Source organism: Semicossyphus pulcher, unplaced genomic scaffold (assembly GCF_022749685.1).
Source record: "Semicossyphus pulcher isolate SPU_LCO1_2020_fin unplaced genomic scaffold, fSemPul1.0.p SCAF_1, whole genome shotgun sequence".
In the NCBI taxonomy this organism is placed as follows: Eukaryota; Metazoa; Chordata; class Actinopteri; order Labriformes; family Labridae; genus Semicossyphus; species Semicossyphus pulcher.
The window spans coordinates 18940203-18960089 of NW_027211603.1; the positions used below are offsets into that span (position 1 = coordinate 18940203).

Below are 19887 nucleotides of genomic sequence, written 5' to 3' on the forward strand. Positions count from 1 at the left end.
CCCTCTGATTGGCTGTAATAATTAGCAGAAGTGAACAGTAACTATGGCGCCTAGCGAGAGTTTGGGACAGCTTGTGACTCGCTGATACGTACGTGACAGAATGGTCCGCTTAAAGTGTTTTGGGTCCAGCCCAACCTGGCAACATCCCTCCTTACTTGAGTGAATGTGTGTGTGTTTTCAGCTTTAATATTAACCCTCAACTTAAACACATGCATGCAGTGTGGCACCAGCAATTACATTTTCAAATGGCTGGGTTTGTAAACCTTCAGGATGTTAATCTGTCACCATTCAAGCTACTGCGAAGAGTGAAAAGAGGATTAAGCTATTCAATTCCTGGTAGAATATTTCCCTTTGTTCGGAATGAGTGAAGGAAAAATAAATAAAGAAATGAGGTGGCTTCTCAAGCAAGACAAGTGTCGTCTGCTATACTTCAGGATTTGGCTAATGCCATTATAGCAAACTTATCTTCTTCAGGATTCCAGGAAGACAGGCCGGCGGTCGTGTAAACAGCCACAAATGATATCCGCTCCGTAATTCAATATTAATCTCAGGTCGCATCATAATGCCAGTTTATCTGGGTCAAAGACTACATGAGAGAGAATTAGACCTGTCCTAGATGTTCAGTACACATCCGTTTTGAGCCATATGTTTTTCTAGTGGCTTTGGTGATTGTCAGCAAATATATTTAGGCCACTGCTCGAGCTCTAGTTAATCACAACATATTCAAAGATCAGTCCTAACAAATGGTTGTCATACTTTGATGGATTGGCAACTTGGCGCTACCCTTGGACAAATTGAAGATGACAGGATTGTCTCTACATTTGATTTGTAGACTGGTCCTCAGATATTCTTTTCCTCCACTATGGCTCATTTTACGTGTTGTGCCTGAACGTGACATACAGCTGATGTGATGGTAATATATCCTTGATGCGTTTTGTCAAGCATCGTACTGTATAAAACCTTATGTTTAGCATAAGGTTATAATATTCCACATGATAATTGTCACAGCTGTCAACCAATCCGGCGCAGTCCCCCCTGTCTTAGCCCCTCGTTTACCCTTGACTCCCAGCCCCTCCGGTCGGATTGCACATCATCTTTATCCCAGATGAAGTACCAGACTCGGCGGTGTCAGAAGATGATCTAATATGGAGCCGAAAGGACACAGAGCTGGGAAATCATCGTCATTTGAAGAGGTTGCTTGTCACATGATGGGTTTGATCAACCCGCTCCGCAGTACACAGAGCCGGGTCTTTGCACTGTCTAACAGTGGTACCGGATTAGAGACACAAGCCACTTCTACTGTGATCAGTCACTCACACGAGGAGACACGCGGCAGGACTGAAATCCTCCTCGCGCACTTCATCCACATCATGTGCAGGCGTCTCCGTCGAGCCTACTGTATGGAAATGAGGAACACTGCTGTTGACAATGATAGCAGATGCCTGGTGTCCTTTTTTTGAGGCCATTTTTTACACTATACATTCAGTGTCCGTCTGACCTGCCTGAGTTTTTGTGATCTGTGACATGTTGAGACAATGGCAGTGTGGCTCTACATCCCTCAGACACTGTGTATGTCTAAGTGCTATTGAATTGTTTATTGTCACAAATCACAAACCTTTCACTGACTAGGTGCGACCACCATACACCCACTCATCCATCCATCCATCCAGCTGCTCCGCCCTGAGCGATGTGTTGGTCTACTGTGCTCTAAGGAGCGTAACGTCAGCCACCAGAGCCGGGGATTTTAAACGCTCCACCTGCTTATCGATCTCTTCTGCCCCGCTGAGCTAACCAAGCCGGACCAGCAGAGAAAAAGAGAGAGAGAGAGAGAGAAGGGGAAGGGCAATCTGTTGGCCTCAGTCCTTTGGTTCTCAGGTCTGTCCTTGACACTGCCTGTGGGACAGGCCTGGAGGACGCCTCTTGTCCTCCCTTTAAGCTCCGCATCTAGCCCCTACAGCGAGCCGGCCCTCCCCCTTGGGCCAAGCTGCACTTTGCACAGCCATATTGATTTTTTTTGGAGGGGCAGGAAAAGTGTGGCTGGGTGGTGAGAGCAAATGAGGGAGGGAGGGGGGAAATGGAGAAATCGAGGGAGCTCTCTAAAGCGCTGACTTCTCCTTGACTGCACCTCGAGACGCGACAACCCCGTTAGAACAACTCAGTGGCCCTGGTGCCCCGCTGAAAACTGCTAATCACGGTCTTTCAATCAACGCTCTCCTTCCTCTCGTCTCCTTCCTCGTTTTCTCACTCTTTCCCCCGACTTCCCCCTCACTGTACCGGGCCCTGCCTGAATACCAAGGGACTGCGTCTGCATTAAAACGAGCCAATCCACATGGAAAACAGCTGACCTCATGAAAGCATGTTGTAATTTGAAGGTGAAAACTAAAAAGCTTTTTCGATCGACATAATCTTAATGGAAACATTACGGCCCGGCAGCAAACCAACAATTAGGGCAAAATGGCAAACGGCCCCTGCATATCAGTGGTGATAAAGGCTCTTCGGACGTACGACGAGGCTGCTAGTTCGAATCCTGCGCTGGGTGTGAACTTCAAGATGCCCTTGAACAAGATGTTCCTCCAGCAGAGAACAGAGAGACTTTTTATAGATGCCAGAAATCGTTAGATGTTCTGGGAAGCTGCTGTGGGTGAAATTGTGTAAGTATGCGAGTGTGAAGCTGCTAGTATGTTTCTGATAAAGAGCATGCTCAATCAATCTCTCCCGGATAAATAAAAAGGTTATGTAAGCCATACATCGACAGATCTCTTAAACCTCCCTCCTCTCTTTTTCCCGTCCTTTCCTCTTTTCTTCTCCGCTCCAGATTTGACACCTGCTAAAGGTCACAGAAACATCTTTTTTCCCCCTTTGAGCTGTAGATAAGTGTGAAATAGATGTTGACACCACAGACACATTGAAAAGCACTTAAACAGAGTGGCCATGTGCCAACCTGCATGTCTGCGTCTGGCTGTGTGCATTTGTAAATACTTTTGAATGATTGATCTGGAAACCTGGGTCTCGCTGTAAGCCTGACAGGTGCAGGGAGAGAGACGGAGAGACGGAGAGAGGGAGAGGTCAAAAAACAGATGATGTCCGCTACTTTCTCTTTTCATCTCTCACACGCATGCACACTCACCCTCCACCTGACACAATTAACCGTACTCTGGTATGGAAATGTGGCTGTAATAGAGAAAGTGTACACAAAGAGGGAATTGGACAGCACCTTTGCATGTTAAATTAGAATGGCACATCAGTGTGTGTTCATGTTTGTTATCCTGCACGTTTGACATTTTTCAAATGTGACTGAGTGCCAATAAGGGCGGTAACACTCTACGTGTGTGTATGTGTGCGAGTCTAATTAATGACTGGCAGTTGTCCCCTGCAGCTCTGGTAATGTGCTTAGATCAGTGTTATAAACAGGGCGTGAAAGGTCTCCCCAGCGCCGGCCCTTTAAATGACTGGCCCCTTGTTCAGGTAGATGGATGGAAATGTTCCTATATTAATGATCACGTCCCCCGCCGACCTGTCGCGAGGTGAAATGAACAATGTGGGCCTCAGCCTCCAACAACAATTAACGGGCCGGGGCCGGCCTGTCTGCCATTTGTCATCACTTACCCCACCTGCGGACCCCCGCCGAACACATGCTAAACGTGTCTGTCGATATATACAGAATGTTCACCTCACTGAATAATATGCAGTGGTTAATGGCTCAGTATACGGCTGGGTATATTTTTGTCTTACTTTATTTGTGAAGTGAAACACAACAAAAGAAGTGTCTAAAATTGTATGATAAACAAGTTGAGGATTATGTTCTTAATAATTGACATAAACATCTGATCCATATTGTTGAACGAGCTCGGATGGATGACCTGGCATTACACATGATTTGCAAATGTAGGCTAGACCTACATTTTGAACTGAATCTGTAATAACATGTCAGGATAATAAAGATTATCTAGAAAAAAATTACAGGCAGGTCGCTTAAAGCCACTTTTTTTTGTTTGTGGACACATCCTTCTGATTAACCTCTGACTCCTACAGTCCAATTCATATTCATGGTCTGCTCCCGAGCAGGATCGCGGTGTCACGGGGTTACACATTACCGACGCCCCCGCACATTCCAGTTAGCCATTGACCTGTCAGCTCGGTTAGAGTCACAAACTTTTAGCTGGTATTCTTACATGAAGCGGCTGTAAACAAAACGTCACAAAGAAGTGAGAGACGGTTAATCTTTGCCCTGAATGTTTTCTTAGTGTGGCATGCATGAAATGAAGAAGCTGTGTAAATAGTCGCAAAGGCCATTTCCAACATTGCGACCAGAGCTAGAGCTGTTGTTGTTCAGTTTGTGGTAAGGATAGACTTATTTTTAGTTGCATATTTCTAAAGATAAAAGGCGCTGAATTGACAAAACTCTGCAGCAAAAGTTGAACTTCACTGCTTGTGCGCTTGGGTATGCGAGTGCTTGGTGTATTTGTGTGTGGTGGCACGTAGGTGCTGGGTTATCTCACCATAGTTCAAGTGAGTGTCATACCCTGAAGATGAGGTAGACTTCAAACTATAGTCACCTTCATGGAGAAACTCGACTACTGTTTTGATTCATATCTTAAACTGCTCTCCATATGAATGTATTTCCTCAGTTATAAGTTCAAAGCTGAATTCAACTATTTCTCTCTGTCTGTGTATCACACATGCATACACAAATGTTCTGGTGTTGTTGGACACTCCCTGCCCTTCTCTACGCCCTGTGTTGCTTCACACAAGCTCCCTACATTCTCCGATCCGGTGCCAAATGGACCCGGGGCGGATGCACCTTTGATGTGCGCTGGTAGTCTGGTTGTTTGAGTCGGGCGTTTTACAGCTGACTTGTCAAAACTGTTGATTCACCATCACTTTTGAAGAGGACCAGTTCTGAAAGTGGGTGTCACACAAGTACCAATGGCCTGCTGTTTAAACATGGAGCTCTATTACACAGCTATCTCTCATCACGTCATCCTCGGGGAGCACAAGGCCTATTTGAGATCCAAGCTTTTCCGTCTGTCTGAAGTCTGAGGCACCTGGAATTGAGGAGAAAGGGCTGCCCTGCTTTGGGGAAGGCCACAAAGAAATATGGACGAAGTCTTGCCTCTCATTTTACTTAGAAGTCCATCTTACAAAATATAACTAACCAGAAAGTGCCTGGAAAACATGGGGAGACACTTGTTCTTATCAAACAATCTTCACTGCAGTTTTTACCTCCAGTTTTTGATGCATCAACAAAGTCTGCTCAAGTCTAGTGGGACTCCTGTGTCCTCCTTCCAATGGACCCTCTGGGGCAAACACAAGTTAGACAGGAAGTGTTTTTATCCCCGCAGCGGCAGAGTTATCTGGCTATTTTGAGCCATTGATGCTAAGCGCTGGACATTAATCTACTCTGCAAAGAACGCTTTGAAGAAAGTGTCCGCTGAAGTGTCACAGATGGGGAATAAATGAAATTAATAAATATACGGTACACAGTTTGGTATCTCTTATAGGCCGAGATCAAAGCAAACCAATTGAGTTCTATTCTACCTAATGTGTTTTTCTGTGATAAACAGTCCGGCTGAGGGAATAATCCCATCAAGGAAGAGAGAGATTAAAAAAAGCATCAGATATATCACTCAGCGCAGACGGTTGGCACGGCTACCGTGAAGCATCCGTGTTATTATGGGATTGGTAATCTCGTTTCTTGGGTCTGAGTGGAAACGCAGACCTTTTTTGCGCCTCGTGGTTCTTCTCTCTAGAATCAGGTGCAGACACAGAGACAGGAAGACAGACACAGCGGCCCTCTGATACCGTGAGGCTCCATCTGCTTCAGAGGGCTCTGCTAACTTCTTGTCTTCCTTTTTTTCTGTGGAATTTCTGAGCAGCTTGATGTATTTGACATGTGTGTGACAGCCCTGCTTGTGTGCGATTGGGGTTGAGGCATCACGCTCGCTACCCCGGCTGCGCGTTTTCTTAGGATGGGCATTAATGTGTGTGTGTCTACTGGAGCCATACACACACACACAAACAGCATGAAGACACACTTTTGTGCTTGTTTACGCAGGAGTGGTTTGTGCGCTTTGACTAAAGCAGACTGTAATGATGTTTCTTATGAGCACACATGCGCACATGTACAGTAGATGGATGCCAGGATATGGAGACTCACAGTACACACACACAGACACATTCACATATACAACTGTAGCCCAGAGCCTCACCTTGATATCTTGAGCTTCTGTCATGAGTCAGAGTTTGACACCATCGAATGTGTGTCAGGTTGTCAATTTCCTCCAGCAGCCTTTGAATGCAGTCTGGCCATGAATAGTGCATGTTGTTTTGTTTTTTAGATTCCAACTGTCTGCAAGTCTGTTTTTGTTTGTTCCAGAATAACTTGGAAGGCCTGTACACTCATGTGCATCCTTTAAGAAAACTTTCAGCAGGTGTTGTGTTGTTTAGCCTAAGGTAAAGATGCAGCCCTGAAGGTAAATCCACCAAACTGCGTTAAATCTGATGCCCTCCCGTTTCTTCTGCCTCCAATATTGGGATCTCTTCTGCCTTCTGTCTTTAATGGACACACTTTCACCGCTTGTCCTCTCTTTTAACCAGCCCCCCTTTCGAGTTAGGACACACATCTTTTTATACCTGCACTTAAATGTTACCAACAGGACGTTTTATTTCACTCTCAAAGTCAGGACATATCTTGGCAGCCGGGTCGTGTGTCCCCTGCGGTGTGCCACATGAGGCCTTTGGCATTATTAGGGCCGAAGAAATGTGAGACGCTTGTTGTAAATGTCTCAGAAATATACAGAGTTGGTTCTCCTTAAACTTCTTGGTGGTTTATGCACCGGCCATTGATGCAAAACTTTTAAAGAAAATGGCATGTCAGTGACACAGTGACGCAGAGGCATGCTGTGTGTGTGCACCTGTGGGAATTGAATATAAGGTCCTCACCTCTAAGGCCCCGTGTCCACAGAGCGCCTTTTTCTGGCGGAAAATGGTGGCAGGGCGCAGGGAGGAAGCGCTTGTGCGATAAGAGAAAAAACGCATCACACAGGTTTTGTTTCTATGATAATCATTTTAATTTACTACACAGTTAACAACAAGCTTTCAACGTGTAGGGCGATAAAACCACAACACTACATTAGTGTCTGGCTGATCTGCTCCCACAAATGGGCTTTTCGGTCTCTATTGTGATACTGTTTGTCTGACATATGTACAGCTCTGAGTGGACCGAAACGGCCAAAACAAGTTGCTCCTCCATGTTTGGTGGTAACCAGGGTGACGAGTGGCGTCCCATCTGATTGGTTGCCTGAAAAAAAAGCGGCTGTGATGACACCAGAACCTTTTTTGACAATTTCAGAGATTTTCAACTTGAATGCTCTGAAAAATTACGCTGGGTGCAGCGGCCGCATACGCTCTGTCTTCATTGAGAACAATTGAAAAAAGATGCTGGCGCTCAGAAAAAGGCGCTATGTGGACACAGGGCCTAAGCGCACATATGTTTGTGCGCATACAGCGGGGCAAGAAGAGGCAGGGTGGGGAAATAGTTGTGAAATTTATTTGGGCATATAGTTTTTATGCCAGTTGCCACTGGATTTACAGGTCAGAATGGAATTCATCCCAATGAAAAGCACTTTGATCCCTCCACCAGGTTGATGTTTTTATTAGAGGAGCTCTGTATGGCACAGGGCATCTTTTATAAGGTTGTGAGGAACCCCCACGGCAGCCCTCACAAAATCATAGAAATGTGAGACGTCAATGAAAAGGACTGGTCACCAGGTGCCTGTGATATCACAGGTAGTTCTGAGGGCAGCATTTGTACGAATGTAAAATGTGATCCATAAACACCTCATGATTCAGTTTGTTATTCCCCACACTCCAGGATCTTTTGTTATTGTATTTCTCACACTAAAAAAGGTTCACAGATTTCTTTGATAACTCTGTTGATACACAACATTAATGTTGTGTTAGAAGGTTGATATTTTAATGTAGAATACACAATAGCTACTTGCTGATTCTTAGCTTATTTTACTGTTTTCTTTTCCACAGAGGCGGAGGCTCCTGCAGGAGTTAGGGGACCAGAAGATCCCCTTTCTTGGACCACCAGATCGGGGATATCAGCAACTGGTGAGCAAGTGTGCCGAATTGCTAAGTGCTACTCATGGTGGATTCATGTTGGGCCTCTCTTTAAATAACTTAACAAAGAGTCGGTCTAGACCTGCTCTTTCTGTTAAGTGTCTCGAGATAACCCTGGTTATGATTTGGCGCTATCCAAATAAAATTTGATTGATTGATTGATTGAAGTACCACTCTTCAATATAATACTAATAATAAGGCCTATAGCTCTAACTTAAAGGGCTGGCAGCTCTTTACCAACTAACCTGCAGCTAAAGGCCTGTACAGTGTAATACTCAAGAGAGACTGTAATGTTTTTTTATGTAGGATGTTTTTGCATGTTATGATCCTCCTGTTATGATATGAATGTCTTGTGTTTCAAAGTGGGACTCCAGTTACTCGGGCCTGGTTCTGAGGAGATCCTGCTCACTGCCTGTTGAGCTCCATGGCCGGGTGCAGGGAGCTCTGCTCACCCTGAGAAGGAAGGGCTGCCTCCTGAGGGATTTGGTTCGTGTGCGTGACCGAGATGTATTCACCGCTGTGTCACGGGCCCTGCTGGGTGAGCCGGGCCACACCTATCGCTACCTGGACACGCGGCTCTTTGCCATCCCCTGGCACAGCGAGGACACTGAGGCCAAAGGACAAAAGTGTTGTGACCCCGACTTGAGGGCTGCTTGCAAGGCATTGTGCGAGCTTAACACCTTCTTCTGCTCTGATGTGTCCCAGCTGAAGGAAGGAGACAGGCTGACACAATGTGCAAAGGGGGAGGCAGAGGCCAAACAAGGTGAAGAGTTGGACACAGAGTCTAAACACAGTGAAGACTCCAAGAACAGTGAAGGAGCGGACTCTGAGTCCCGACAAAGTGAGGAGGGGGACACGGAGTCCAAGCACAGTGAGGAGTGGGACATTGAGTCAAAGCACAGCGATGAAGGCTGTTCTAGCTCAAAACAAGAAGGAGAATGGGAGACTGAGTCCAAACACAGCAGTGAGGAGGGGGAGTCCTCCCAGGTCAAACCCAGTCTCATGTGTGTCACAACAGGGACAGAACACAGTGAAGGAAAGCTACCCGGCTGGGCTGCTAAGACCAGCAGCACCTCACAGACTAAGCATGTTGGACTCCATGAGAAACCAGTGGCCCAACTCAAGCACAGCTTGTCAGATTACCACATTGAGGACAAGGAGGAACAGGCGAGCGGGCAGGGCTGTTCCCAGCCGAGTCCTCCGCAGGTTTGCACCGGTCCCGTCAAGTTCAATGTCACCTTACTCAACTATATGGACCCGGCAGCTATGAGCCAGCTCAAAGAGGAGCCCTACTATGGCATGGGGAAAATGGCGGTAGGGTGGCACCACGATGAGAACCTCATCAGTCATTCACCAGTGGCTGTTTACAGCTACAGCTGTCATGATGACAAAGGTAAGAGTCAAACCGAAGTGAGCTCATAACTGAGATAATCGCATATTTAACACTTTAGAATCTTTTATTTAACACTTTAACGCATAACCTCAAAGTGTGTAATGCTCATCTTTAGCATGTTACTGTGAAATTAAGATTCCTTTTTTTCACTCCTAAATCCCATCAACTTATCTCACTTTCTTTATGGTGGATCAGATGCAGCTAACCTTGTGTATTATGGCCCTAAAGCAGCGCTGTAGCATCTGTAGACATGGCCTCTGGTGAGGCAACCATCAGATCCATCTATGAGATAGTGTCAGGGCATTATCAAATGTCATCGCCGGCTTGCTGCTGACAGCCTTATCGCAGACGTGCGTTGGGAGATCACAGACGTTTGGATCTGAGCTCTTAACATGCGCTCAATGGCGGCAGTCTAACAAACAGGCCTTATCACACACGCCGCATCTCATCTAAATCATTTCCCCGAGAAATGATCGATGTGCAATTATCTGATATGGAATAATGAGCCCCGCTTTGATAAGTGTTCCTCGACTGTACTGTATGGATAATGCCATGTCTCCTAATTAGAGTACGTGCACTCTTTCTAGAGCTGATGGTACTCGCTGATTGTGATAGTGGAGAATATCAGTGAGGGGAGTACTTTGCTTTCTAGAGCGTATACGACTTAAAGGTATAATCTGTAACTTTTTCTATTTAATAAGCTGACGAAAGCCATCTGCAGTATATAGTATTATTATGGACTGGGTGTCTGTGGCGACATTCACGAACAAAAATCATATATTTTATATATATTATCAGTATTTACCAAAATTAGTAGATATAAGAAAAACGTTCCAGAGTCTGGAAGGAGAGCAAAACATGATTTCCTCTTGTGGGGGGAGATAAAGCTGCAGCTGTAGCTCAGCAAACATACAGTACATGTACTGAACTGTTAGAGGTGGGAGCTCGTCACAGTCTCCACTTTGTCTTGAAAATGTAATTTCACAGTTTCATACATGAACCAACTGCTCTGACATCCCAACACACTTTCATATCTGGGCTTTCTTCATTGCGGTTTCTTAACCAGAAACACCTGCTCCAGAGGTCTGCTTCAACGATTTGTTCTGGGCCATTTCAACTTTGACCCTGTGAACACGGGCTTCAAACACTGTGGCATAACACCTTGCCGTGCTTAGCAGCTGTGTCTTTTCTAGTCCTGAACGACCCCACAGCTCCAGACTTTAGAGAGGAAAGTGTGACTGCGGCACCATAGAGCGATATTCAGGTGGCTGCCTCTGAACTCCCAGAACCCGGCTAATGAAATAGTTACCTTGAGGAATGTTGCACTTTCACAATAAGTTGAATTTTTTTTATTGTTCGGGAGAACAAAGAGGCATGTCCCTGAGAAGAAAGAAAAAGCATGTTAGGAACCTTAGATGTACAGATCTATTTTGCATGACACTTCCTTTGGAGGCTTTTTTCCCCCTTTGAGCAGCCTCACCTTGTTTTTGTTTTTTTCGCCTCGGCCCAAGAATTGTTAGGGGTGTTTTTCCCAGCTGCGCTGATCCAAAGGAATCTGCCACGACTGAGCGTTTTCCGGCACGGAGGATGATCCTCCACCATTCCTGAGGCCTTGGGGAGTGCTGTCATTAGCTGGCTCTCAGAGCACAATGGCTGGAAATTAAGTTACTATTTATCCGTGCTGAGCAAAGGAAAAGGCAGCTGTGGGGCAGAGAGGCCCAGAAAGACTTTAGTATTGATTTTGCTGAAGGGTGTTGGCCAGCCAGGCCAAATCTTGTTTTCTTAGTGTGCCATGTAAGAACGGAGGGAGAGAGAGGAGCAGTGGAGGCGGTTACAGTGAATGGGTTCAGAAACAGGAATATCATAGGATACCTACTGGCCAATAACACACTCTCACACACTCATTTAACAACATCAAGGGCTTTTATCCAACTATTTCCTCTTGCACAGCATAATGATGGCATAACGATCCTGTGCTAACAGCCAATATGATCACAGCAACACATATCATCTTTGCTCTGCTGTTAAGTGATTCTTACTTTCCGGAGACAAAGGCTTACATCTTACATCCTTTGTTTGGGTGGTATGGATTTAATCACAGTGCTCCTTGCGATTTAAAGTGGTAATCCTTTATTTCATTTAACGTTGGCTCTGCCAGTTCTCTGCTGATACATTGAAATGGTTTAAGTGTTTTAGCGCTACATTACCCAGGTAGTACTTGTTTTGTCGGAGGTGACAAAACATGTTATTTATGAGCATTTATTGTAAATTGATAAATTATTAAATACCTGCACTTTCTCACTAAGTTTAAATCATGATGGCTCAAACTTTCAAACCAAAAGCCTTAAATATGAATATAAATGCAAAATGCAAATGTTACACTGAGTTGCCCTGTGTTTGATTGACAGGTGAGAGCAGTGAAGGAGGCAGCAGAGAGAAGGCGTGCTGGAGGATTGGGCTCAAAGTAGCCTGGGACATCCACACACCTGGCCTGATGCTGCCACTGGAGTCTGGAGACTGCTATTACATGAGAGGTACTCTTTATAAACACGCACGCACATGTAAACACGTTACAACTCACACGCCACATCTCCCATCATGTTTGGTTTGGAGGAAGGAACACTTATTTTACCATGTGTTTTTTAGTGTTTCTTGTATCTCGTCCCAAATGACCAACACCGGCAGCCTCCCTCTCTCTCTCCTATGCTCTTTCCTCTTCTTGTATCCCTCTCTGCACGAGATGAGGTGTCTGTGTGTGTGTGTGTGTGAGAGCATGTGTGTGTGTCAGAGGCGTTACTTGGCCCGAACACAGAGCTTTAAGGTTCCATGAAATTGTGTGCATTAGAGAGGTTAGGAAAACCAAATGTTAGTATTTGAAGTCCTGTGACCCAGTGCTGACGATGTCTCTATGGAGAGGACAGACGGCGAGCCACAAGGGTATAAATCATAGCTTAATGCTTTTGGCTGCAGCAGACACCTCCACCCTCCTCTTCTGGCCCTGTGAGAACCTTCCACGCTGTCTCATCCTTTCTGTGAGGACATTTATCCACATCATATTCAAGAAGTTAGGCCTCCTTACTATTTAATTCTGCATAGATCAATAGTACTGGCTAAACTCAATTTATATCTAATATATTTAACTACAAACAAATATCTATTAAATACTGTACTCTATTTACCTTTAGAATCCATATTTAAGTACTTTAATCAACTTTTATTTAACCCATGTTTACATTCCTAAACACAGCCTTCTCTTCCCGTTCTTCATGCTGTTTTATCCCTCTGTTGGCCCGGGGCGGCTGTAGACACGCTCCTCCTCTGATATTCAGTACACTCTGTCCCAAACTGCTCCTTCACCTGCTAACCTTAAATCTGCACACAAGCCAAACTGTCCCCAATCCCTCCAACAACATATACACATATTCATTTATTGTGCAATCACATGAGCTGTCGGTGTTTTTATAAAGACAATGAACCTCTATCTGAGCACTCTAAACCATAAATGCACTGTTTGCATTTGCAACAAGTTTCAGCTGAGAGTAAAGGTGGGGCTGTAACTGAAGAGATCTGCAGGTCTTTTTGATGAGATACAACTACATAACATACAATCATTGTATGCAATATTTACCCCATGTTTCACTGGGCGGTGTATTGTTTTATATTGCTACATGTTTGCCTGTACACAATAGTTCAGCGTGTTCCCAAGTAGATCATAAAATGGGACATTTTGCAGGTAACTTATGGTATTAAAGCATGAGCTAAAGTCTGTTCATTATTTGGTGCTTCTAAAAGTCTACTACTTCAAATTCTGGATACATATACTGTATTATCCATTATCCGTCCATTAGCTATACCACTTATCATATTCAGGGTTGCGTGGGGTTGGAGCCGATCCCAGCCGTCATTGGGCGAGAGGCAGGGTACAGGACTGATCACATGTCTGACACATAGACACAGACAACCTTTAAGGGCAGCTGTGGCTTCAGTGGTGAGGTCAGTCATCCTTCAAGGTTGGTGGTTCGATCCCCAGCTCCCTCAGTCTACATGTCAAAGTGTCCTTGGGCAAGACTCTGAACCCCAAATTTCTCCCGGTGGCATAGCCATGTGAACGTGATGACAGCCTTTGCTAACAGTGTATGAATGTATGTGTGAATGGGTGAATGTGACATGTAGTGTAAAATCAGCTTTGAGTGGGCGCAAGACTAGAAAGGCGCAGTCCATTTAACCTTTCACACTCACATTTAGAGTCACCAATGAACCTAACAAGCATGTCTTTGGACTGTGGGAGGAAGCCTGAGTCCCCGGAGGGAACCCATGCACGCACAGGGAGAACATACAAACTCCACACAGAAAGGCCCACTTTGTCCAAACCGGGAGTCGAACTAGGAACCTTCTCGCTGTGAGGCGACAGCTCTAACCACTGCACCACCATGCAGCCCAAATACTGTATTATAAGCGAATTAATTTTGGAGTAATTAGCATTACTTCATCAGGCGAGAGATTGCATTTTTGTTAGCATCAGGAAAACATGTAGCAGGAGGTCATTAGTTGCCCAATGCAATGTTAATAGGTTACTACAAAATGATGTAAAAAAAATATGATGAAAAAATGATTATTCTTTTTTTTTAAAGGTAAACAAATACGTCCATTAACCATGTTACACATCTGTCTGACTGTTAGGTTAGTTAGCCACATTATGCTAAAGTGGTTATAGTGGTTTTTAAATAGGCTCCTAATAAGTGTTTGTCAATCTGAATCTTTTTCTTTTAGAGAAGAAATAGGAAGGTTTTAATGAATTCCTGAAGTTGACTCTTTGAAGCTGCGATGTTTTCATCTGAGCGCGGCGATGTCTGTACCTAATATTCAGCCTGACAGGGCTTGAAGCCGACCTCCTTTAGCTGGATAAGATTTACAATAGAACAGTCAGTTTCAGGCCAGCCATGATAATAGAGTGATGGGCTGTTGTGCAGACCATTCTAATGGGACTTGACTGTCGCGGATCAGTGGGGATTTATGCTCCACTTGGTGAGTACGCCCTTGAGAGGCCAACTGCTGCACAACGATAGCGGCTCACACAGTCCTTGGCTGTCTGTCGCTTTGTCGGTCTACCTGAATTAAATACTTGGCACAAAGCACGAACATATGCACGCACCTATAAAATTGCACAGCTCTCGCACACAAGAATACACACATGCAAAGAAGGCAGCCTTCTGCTTATTGGAGGAAAGAAATGCCCCTCCTGCTGTATCAAACACACACAAGTACACACAGATCGAGCAGCCACCACTACACCATGTGTTAAAATATACTGCACCAGTGTTTCAGTGACATACACCATATGATAGATAGTTTTGTGGTATTAAAAGAAAACTACAATGGTGTCTAACCACAGACACCGTAATGTCTTTTCAGCACCATTTGTCGCCGGCTGGCCCTTTTGAACTGCTAATGTCTGAGCTGCTGGAGGCAAATTGAATCACCATCATTTCCACCCAAATGGAATTTCAGTGGTTAAAAAAGAACAATGCAAGTCCTGACACCGGGCCTGTTCAATAATCAGATTTCCAGCTCCCAATGCACAGGGGGACTGGAGAAAAGAGTTGACCCAATATATTTAAAAGCCTGCTTCCTGGAAAAGGAGGACAAGTGGCAGCAGGCGCAGGGGTTGAAAGAAAGATAAATATTTATTACAGTTATCGAGTTTGCCTCGACTCCCTCCTGATCCCACTGACGCATCAGACGCGCCAAGAAAAGAGCAGATTGATGGAGATAATTTGTTATTGGATATAAACAGTTTTAAAGACGCAGAGTAATTCTGCCCAGAGACCTAATCCCTCACAATCTCATCAGGGTGAAGAAAACACCGGCAAGTTGTTTTGTTTGTCACCATCTTTTTTTTCCTCCCACCAAACAATAATATCTTGCTCCCAAAGCATTTGGCTGTTTGACTTTCAAATCACAGGCATTAGCCAGTGTACTCTTGCTCAAGGCGGGTGTAAATATGCACATGTGCTGTGAATGACAGCTCTGTCATGGCTAAATTAATTATTGGTATGAGGCAAATAATGGCAGAGCTGAGAAACATCTATACACACAAAGAAACACATGGAGGGATACACAGGAAACAGCAGTAAGGCCTCTTTGTAAAGCTTCCGAGATATTGGACAAATGTTTGTTGGTATGGCTCTTCCATCTTGACAGATTGAGAGCGATCTGGTTTTGTTTGGTAATTAAAATTATAGTACAATGCTGCTCATTCTATTTGATTGGGTGCTGGACCAGGCACAATCTGTCTGAGCCTACAAGATGATTTAGTTGTCATGTTTCTTTCCCACCCTGCTTTTCATCTGTTTTTCTTTTGTAATCAATTCTTCTCTTGTCCTGCTCTGTTTTATTCTTTATTATTATTAATGAAAACCACAAAACATAAAACCTTAACTCTTATTTTATTGTTACTTTATGCAACGCTTAATTTTTTCATGATGGATGAATATTTTCTTCTTTTCTACACTGTTCTCTTTTTTTGTCTGCATGTCCTGAAATTCTCTTCCCTGTGTTCATCAGATGACCTGAACAGTACTCACCAGCACTGTGTCCTGGCTGGAGAAACCGCACGCTTTAGCTCCACACACAGAGTGGCTGAGGTAAGAAGTCAACAGGCTTAAAAGAGAAAATTCTAATTTATCTTAAAAAGGCTTAAAATCACGCCCACAGCCCTCTTTGGTTTGAATAGGGGCTGCTGCTGGTACCTTGTTACCACTGCTTGCTTATGTATCCAAAAATAATGTAAATTTAAGATCTCCAAGTTGTATCTTTTAAAAAAAAGAAATTGTCTAGTGATGCACCTTGCGTGGCTGTTATATGTATATCACTGGCTCTGTTCCTTTCTTCCCAGTGTTCCAGTGGGACCCTGACCTACATCCAGTCGCAGTGCCAAGAGGCCCTCACCAACCTGCACACTGACCCAGAGACGGGCTCCCACAGCCTGCTGGCCCTGCAGCCCACAACGCTACAGCATTGTGAGGAGATTCACAACGAGGTGGGGACATGCTTACGTGTTCTGATTTCATGTGTGTGTATGTGTGTGTGTGTAACCATTAACATTAGTTTGTAGTCTGTGTAGCGTTAACGTTTAACTAGTAGAAACCTATTTTTGTCCTTATTACAATTTATGCAGCAGATCTGAACAGTGTTTGGAAATATTTGACGTTTGGTTGGACAAAATAATATGTGCCAATAAAGTTTAGACAGAAGCCAGTCTTTTAAAGTTTTAATGAATTTTTGTGATCATTAACCCGCCTGACACTATTCGAATCACTCGGATGCTGTAGTAATCCCCCATCTGGTCCAAGGAGGTTAAAAACGGCTGAGAACCATCTGAGAAATTGACGGGATATCATCAGCGCAGCAACACAGTAGATAATATAAAGTTGTCATTGAATATATATATAATTAGGGCATATGAATATCTTATTAAGGGATCTATATGTACGTCATATGCATACAGCACACTACCCATAATTGATACACTCTTCGGGGGATCTCCGGTACAATAAGCTGGTCAAAATTTTTGACACAGCGTCACACCATCCAATTTATAAGTCATGGATTACCCTGATCATGAATTGTAAAATAATCTGCTTGACAAGCAATGCATTAGTTATTGAAACTGTGCTATGCAGTGTGTCAAAACATAGCAGCAGCAGAACCTGAATCATTAATCCTGGTTTGATGTGCCCTTTTCCTCTGCATCCTGGGACCTACAGACCACACTGGCAGTCTTCTGATCGCAGGTTAAAACTGTTAACGGCAGAATGGGCGCTTGCCAGCTTTCCACCTTCTTTTTACCTGCTTGTTTAATGCCTCCAGTATAAAATCCAGGTTGTTCTCATTTGTCCTGGCCTGTGATGGATCGTATTGCAATAGCCTCTCCATATGTTATCTTAAGATGGAGTCATGCCCCGCTCCCCTTGATCACCCCTTTTCTCAAACAACTAGAGTGATGCTGGCTCGGGGTATTGAGGGATACGGCGGGGTCAGAAAAGAGGAACGTGAGGGGCAGTTTGCGGAGCCGCCTGCCCCCTGTGCTAGCTTGCCGCGGGGCCAACAGTTAATATAGCACTTCACCTCTCCCCCTTTGCACCCCTGGGCTCAAAGCGCACATCCTAGCCGACGCAAGCACCCAGGCCCCTCAGCGGGGCGGCATGACAGATGAGTCTGACGTAAGGTTGTTTAAAGGTTGTCGACAATATTAATTATTCAGCACTGCCAAACAATAGGCCTGTCTGGGTGAGGAGGAGCGCTGCGCTAGTTGAGCTAGCAACACCTGCTATTTTGCCGCATAGCGCCACAGGATTACCAAGCGCAGGCCCCCACCAGGAGAGCAAGGCAGGTTAATTTAGGAAAACAGGCGGCTATATTTGTAGAAGAGCAGGTGTGTGTGTCTACAGTATGTAAGTGTGAATGTTTAAGTTGAGGAGTGGGGGGGGGTGGGTGCCGCTCTCGGGGGCTCAAACCTACCCTACCTGGCACTCACAATGATCGATGTGGCCATTTGTTTGGAGTTGCCCACGAGAGCAGAACAACCACTTAAATGATGTATTGTTGGTGGGGATATTTATGATGGCAGCCCACTTTGGCGCTTGGCGGGTGCATATTGCGCGGGTCGTGTTTGACATGGACGACCGAGGAGCGAACAAGCCTGAGACGCGCAGGCAGTCTGACCTGAGCAGTGCCTTATGGGCCTTTACTTTAAAAGTGCTAAAAAGCAAGCTAGCACCAGCTGACGCGCCAGGGATATTGTGCAATGTGGTGCAATGGGAGGAGGGGGGGGAATGGAGGTTGACACTTGTCAGAAGACGTGGGCGGGTCTGACGATGATGAAGCAGAACGTGTGCCACCTGAGTATGAGTGTTTGGGGATGGGGCGGGATGTCGAGTTGAAGTAGGGGTTGATGGGAGACGGAGACAGAAATGAAGAAAAGTGAAGTTCCCACCTGTTTGTTAAGCAGAGTCCCTCTCTCTGTCTCCTTTTAATCTTACCTCCTGTCTTAGGTTGCGGGGGGGTAGTCTAACATAGCATCACCACGCGGCCCCTGTGTGCATGTTTGGCTTTGAAATGCTAATCCCAGATGCAAACGTCTTGTCTCATTTAAAGCCACTGTGTCACTTCCCAGGTGGGTGTGTGACAGAGTGCCCTGAGGGACCCCCTCTAATGATGCTAGTCCCCCCACAGTAAATATTGAAGGGAGGGACAAGGTTTTCCCACATGTTCTGGCAGAAAGTAAACTGTGTGGAAGCAGGTGTGTGTGACCTTCCAGTGTCCTGTTTTCAGGCCAAAGTGTATCCCCAGGCGCCCGGGTCTTTGCTCGGCTTTCAAACACCTTTCCTGAGGGGCTTATGGTGGCAATATCATTGTAATCTTATAAATCACTTCTCAAAACATTCTGGTGCAAGCGGACCTGTGCAGTGTGTAGCTTGTGCGTGTAAATCCTGTTCTGTTTCACAGATTAAAACCCTGTTTTTAATTCATGTGAGACATTTTCATTGTTCACTTTAAGAGTTGTGTTTTGTTTTTTATGTTTGAGTTTAAGTCATGAAAGAAGGAGCTCCCCTCCAGTTACAGCCAAGACAGGAAGACAACCTCTAGCTAAATGTGCGGCCTTGGAGGAAGAACTAAACACGACTATTCTATTAATATAATAGAAACCATGATAGATACAGCAATCTGTGCATGTCCAGTATGACCTAGCTTGTGTATGACCGCCCTGGCTTTAGTGTAGTGAGTGTAAATCGCGTGCCTGGTTGCTCACAGAGAGCTGTAGGGACCAGTTCTCCTCACTGATCAGTGCGGAGGCCGGGAAAGGTAAACAGAAGATGGCGGAATGGGATCGATCCCACTCTCATCAGCTCCCACCTCAGGGCCCTGGTCCGGAAATTGATTGGACCCGCTCGGGGAATACCGTGAAGGTGTGGAAAAAACACGCCTCATTAGATGGGGAAAAAAGGGGGCTACTTGGCAACTCCAGAGTTGCCATGGTCAGCGGCGGGGCGACTAATGTGGGGCTAATGTTTAGTTAGTGTGTCCATCACCTGGAGAGATGACAGCCACTGCCGCAGGGGAGCCACTAGCTCCCCTCTCGCTCCCCCATGCCGTCTCAGAGAAAAACTAGCCCTAACAACCACTCTCTCTTTCACACACACTTTCGATCTGTCTGCATGGATAGGTGGCATTTAGTTCCAGTTCCCCTCTTGGTAACTCTCAGCTGGGTGGCCAGACTCCAAATGCCACGTAGCCAGCGCTCCTCAGTAGCTTTCGATGGCCTGCTTTGTGGCGGCTACTGGCCCGCGCAGTGGGGAACAGGCGGC

General features: G+C 45.3%; 1 protein-coding gene across 1 annotated transcript in view; it reads left to right on the forward strand.

Annotated features, from left to right (window-relative positions):
• fto (FTO alpha-ketoglutarate dependent dioxygenase) overlaps positions 1-19887 on the forward strand; it is a 113337-nt gene that overhangs the window by 11766 nt on the left and 81684 nt on the right. The window contains exons 2-6 of the mRNA XM_069662174.1: positions 8041-8118; positions 8491-9520; positions 11929-12054; positions 16085-16164; positions 16416-16559. Of these exons, the coding sequence (XP_069518275.1) occupies positions 8041-8118; positions 8491-9520; positions 11929-12054; positions 16085-16164; positions 16416-16559 (1458 nt within the window). The remainder of the gene's footprint in view (positions 1-8040; positions 8119-8490; positions 9521-11928; positions 12055-16084; positions 16165-16415; positions 16560-19887) is intronic.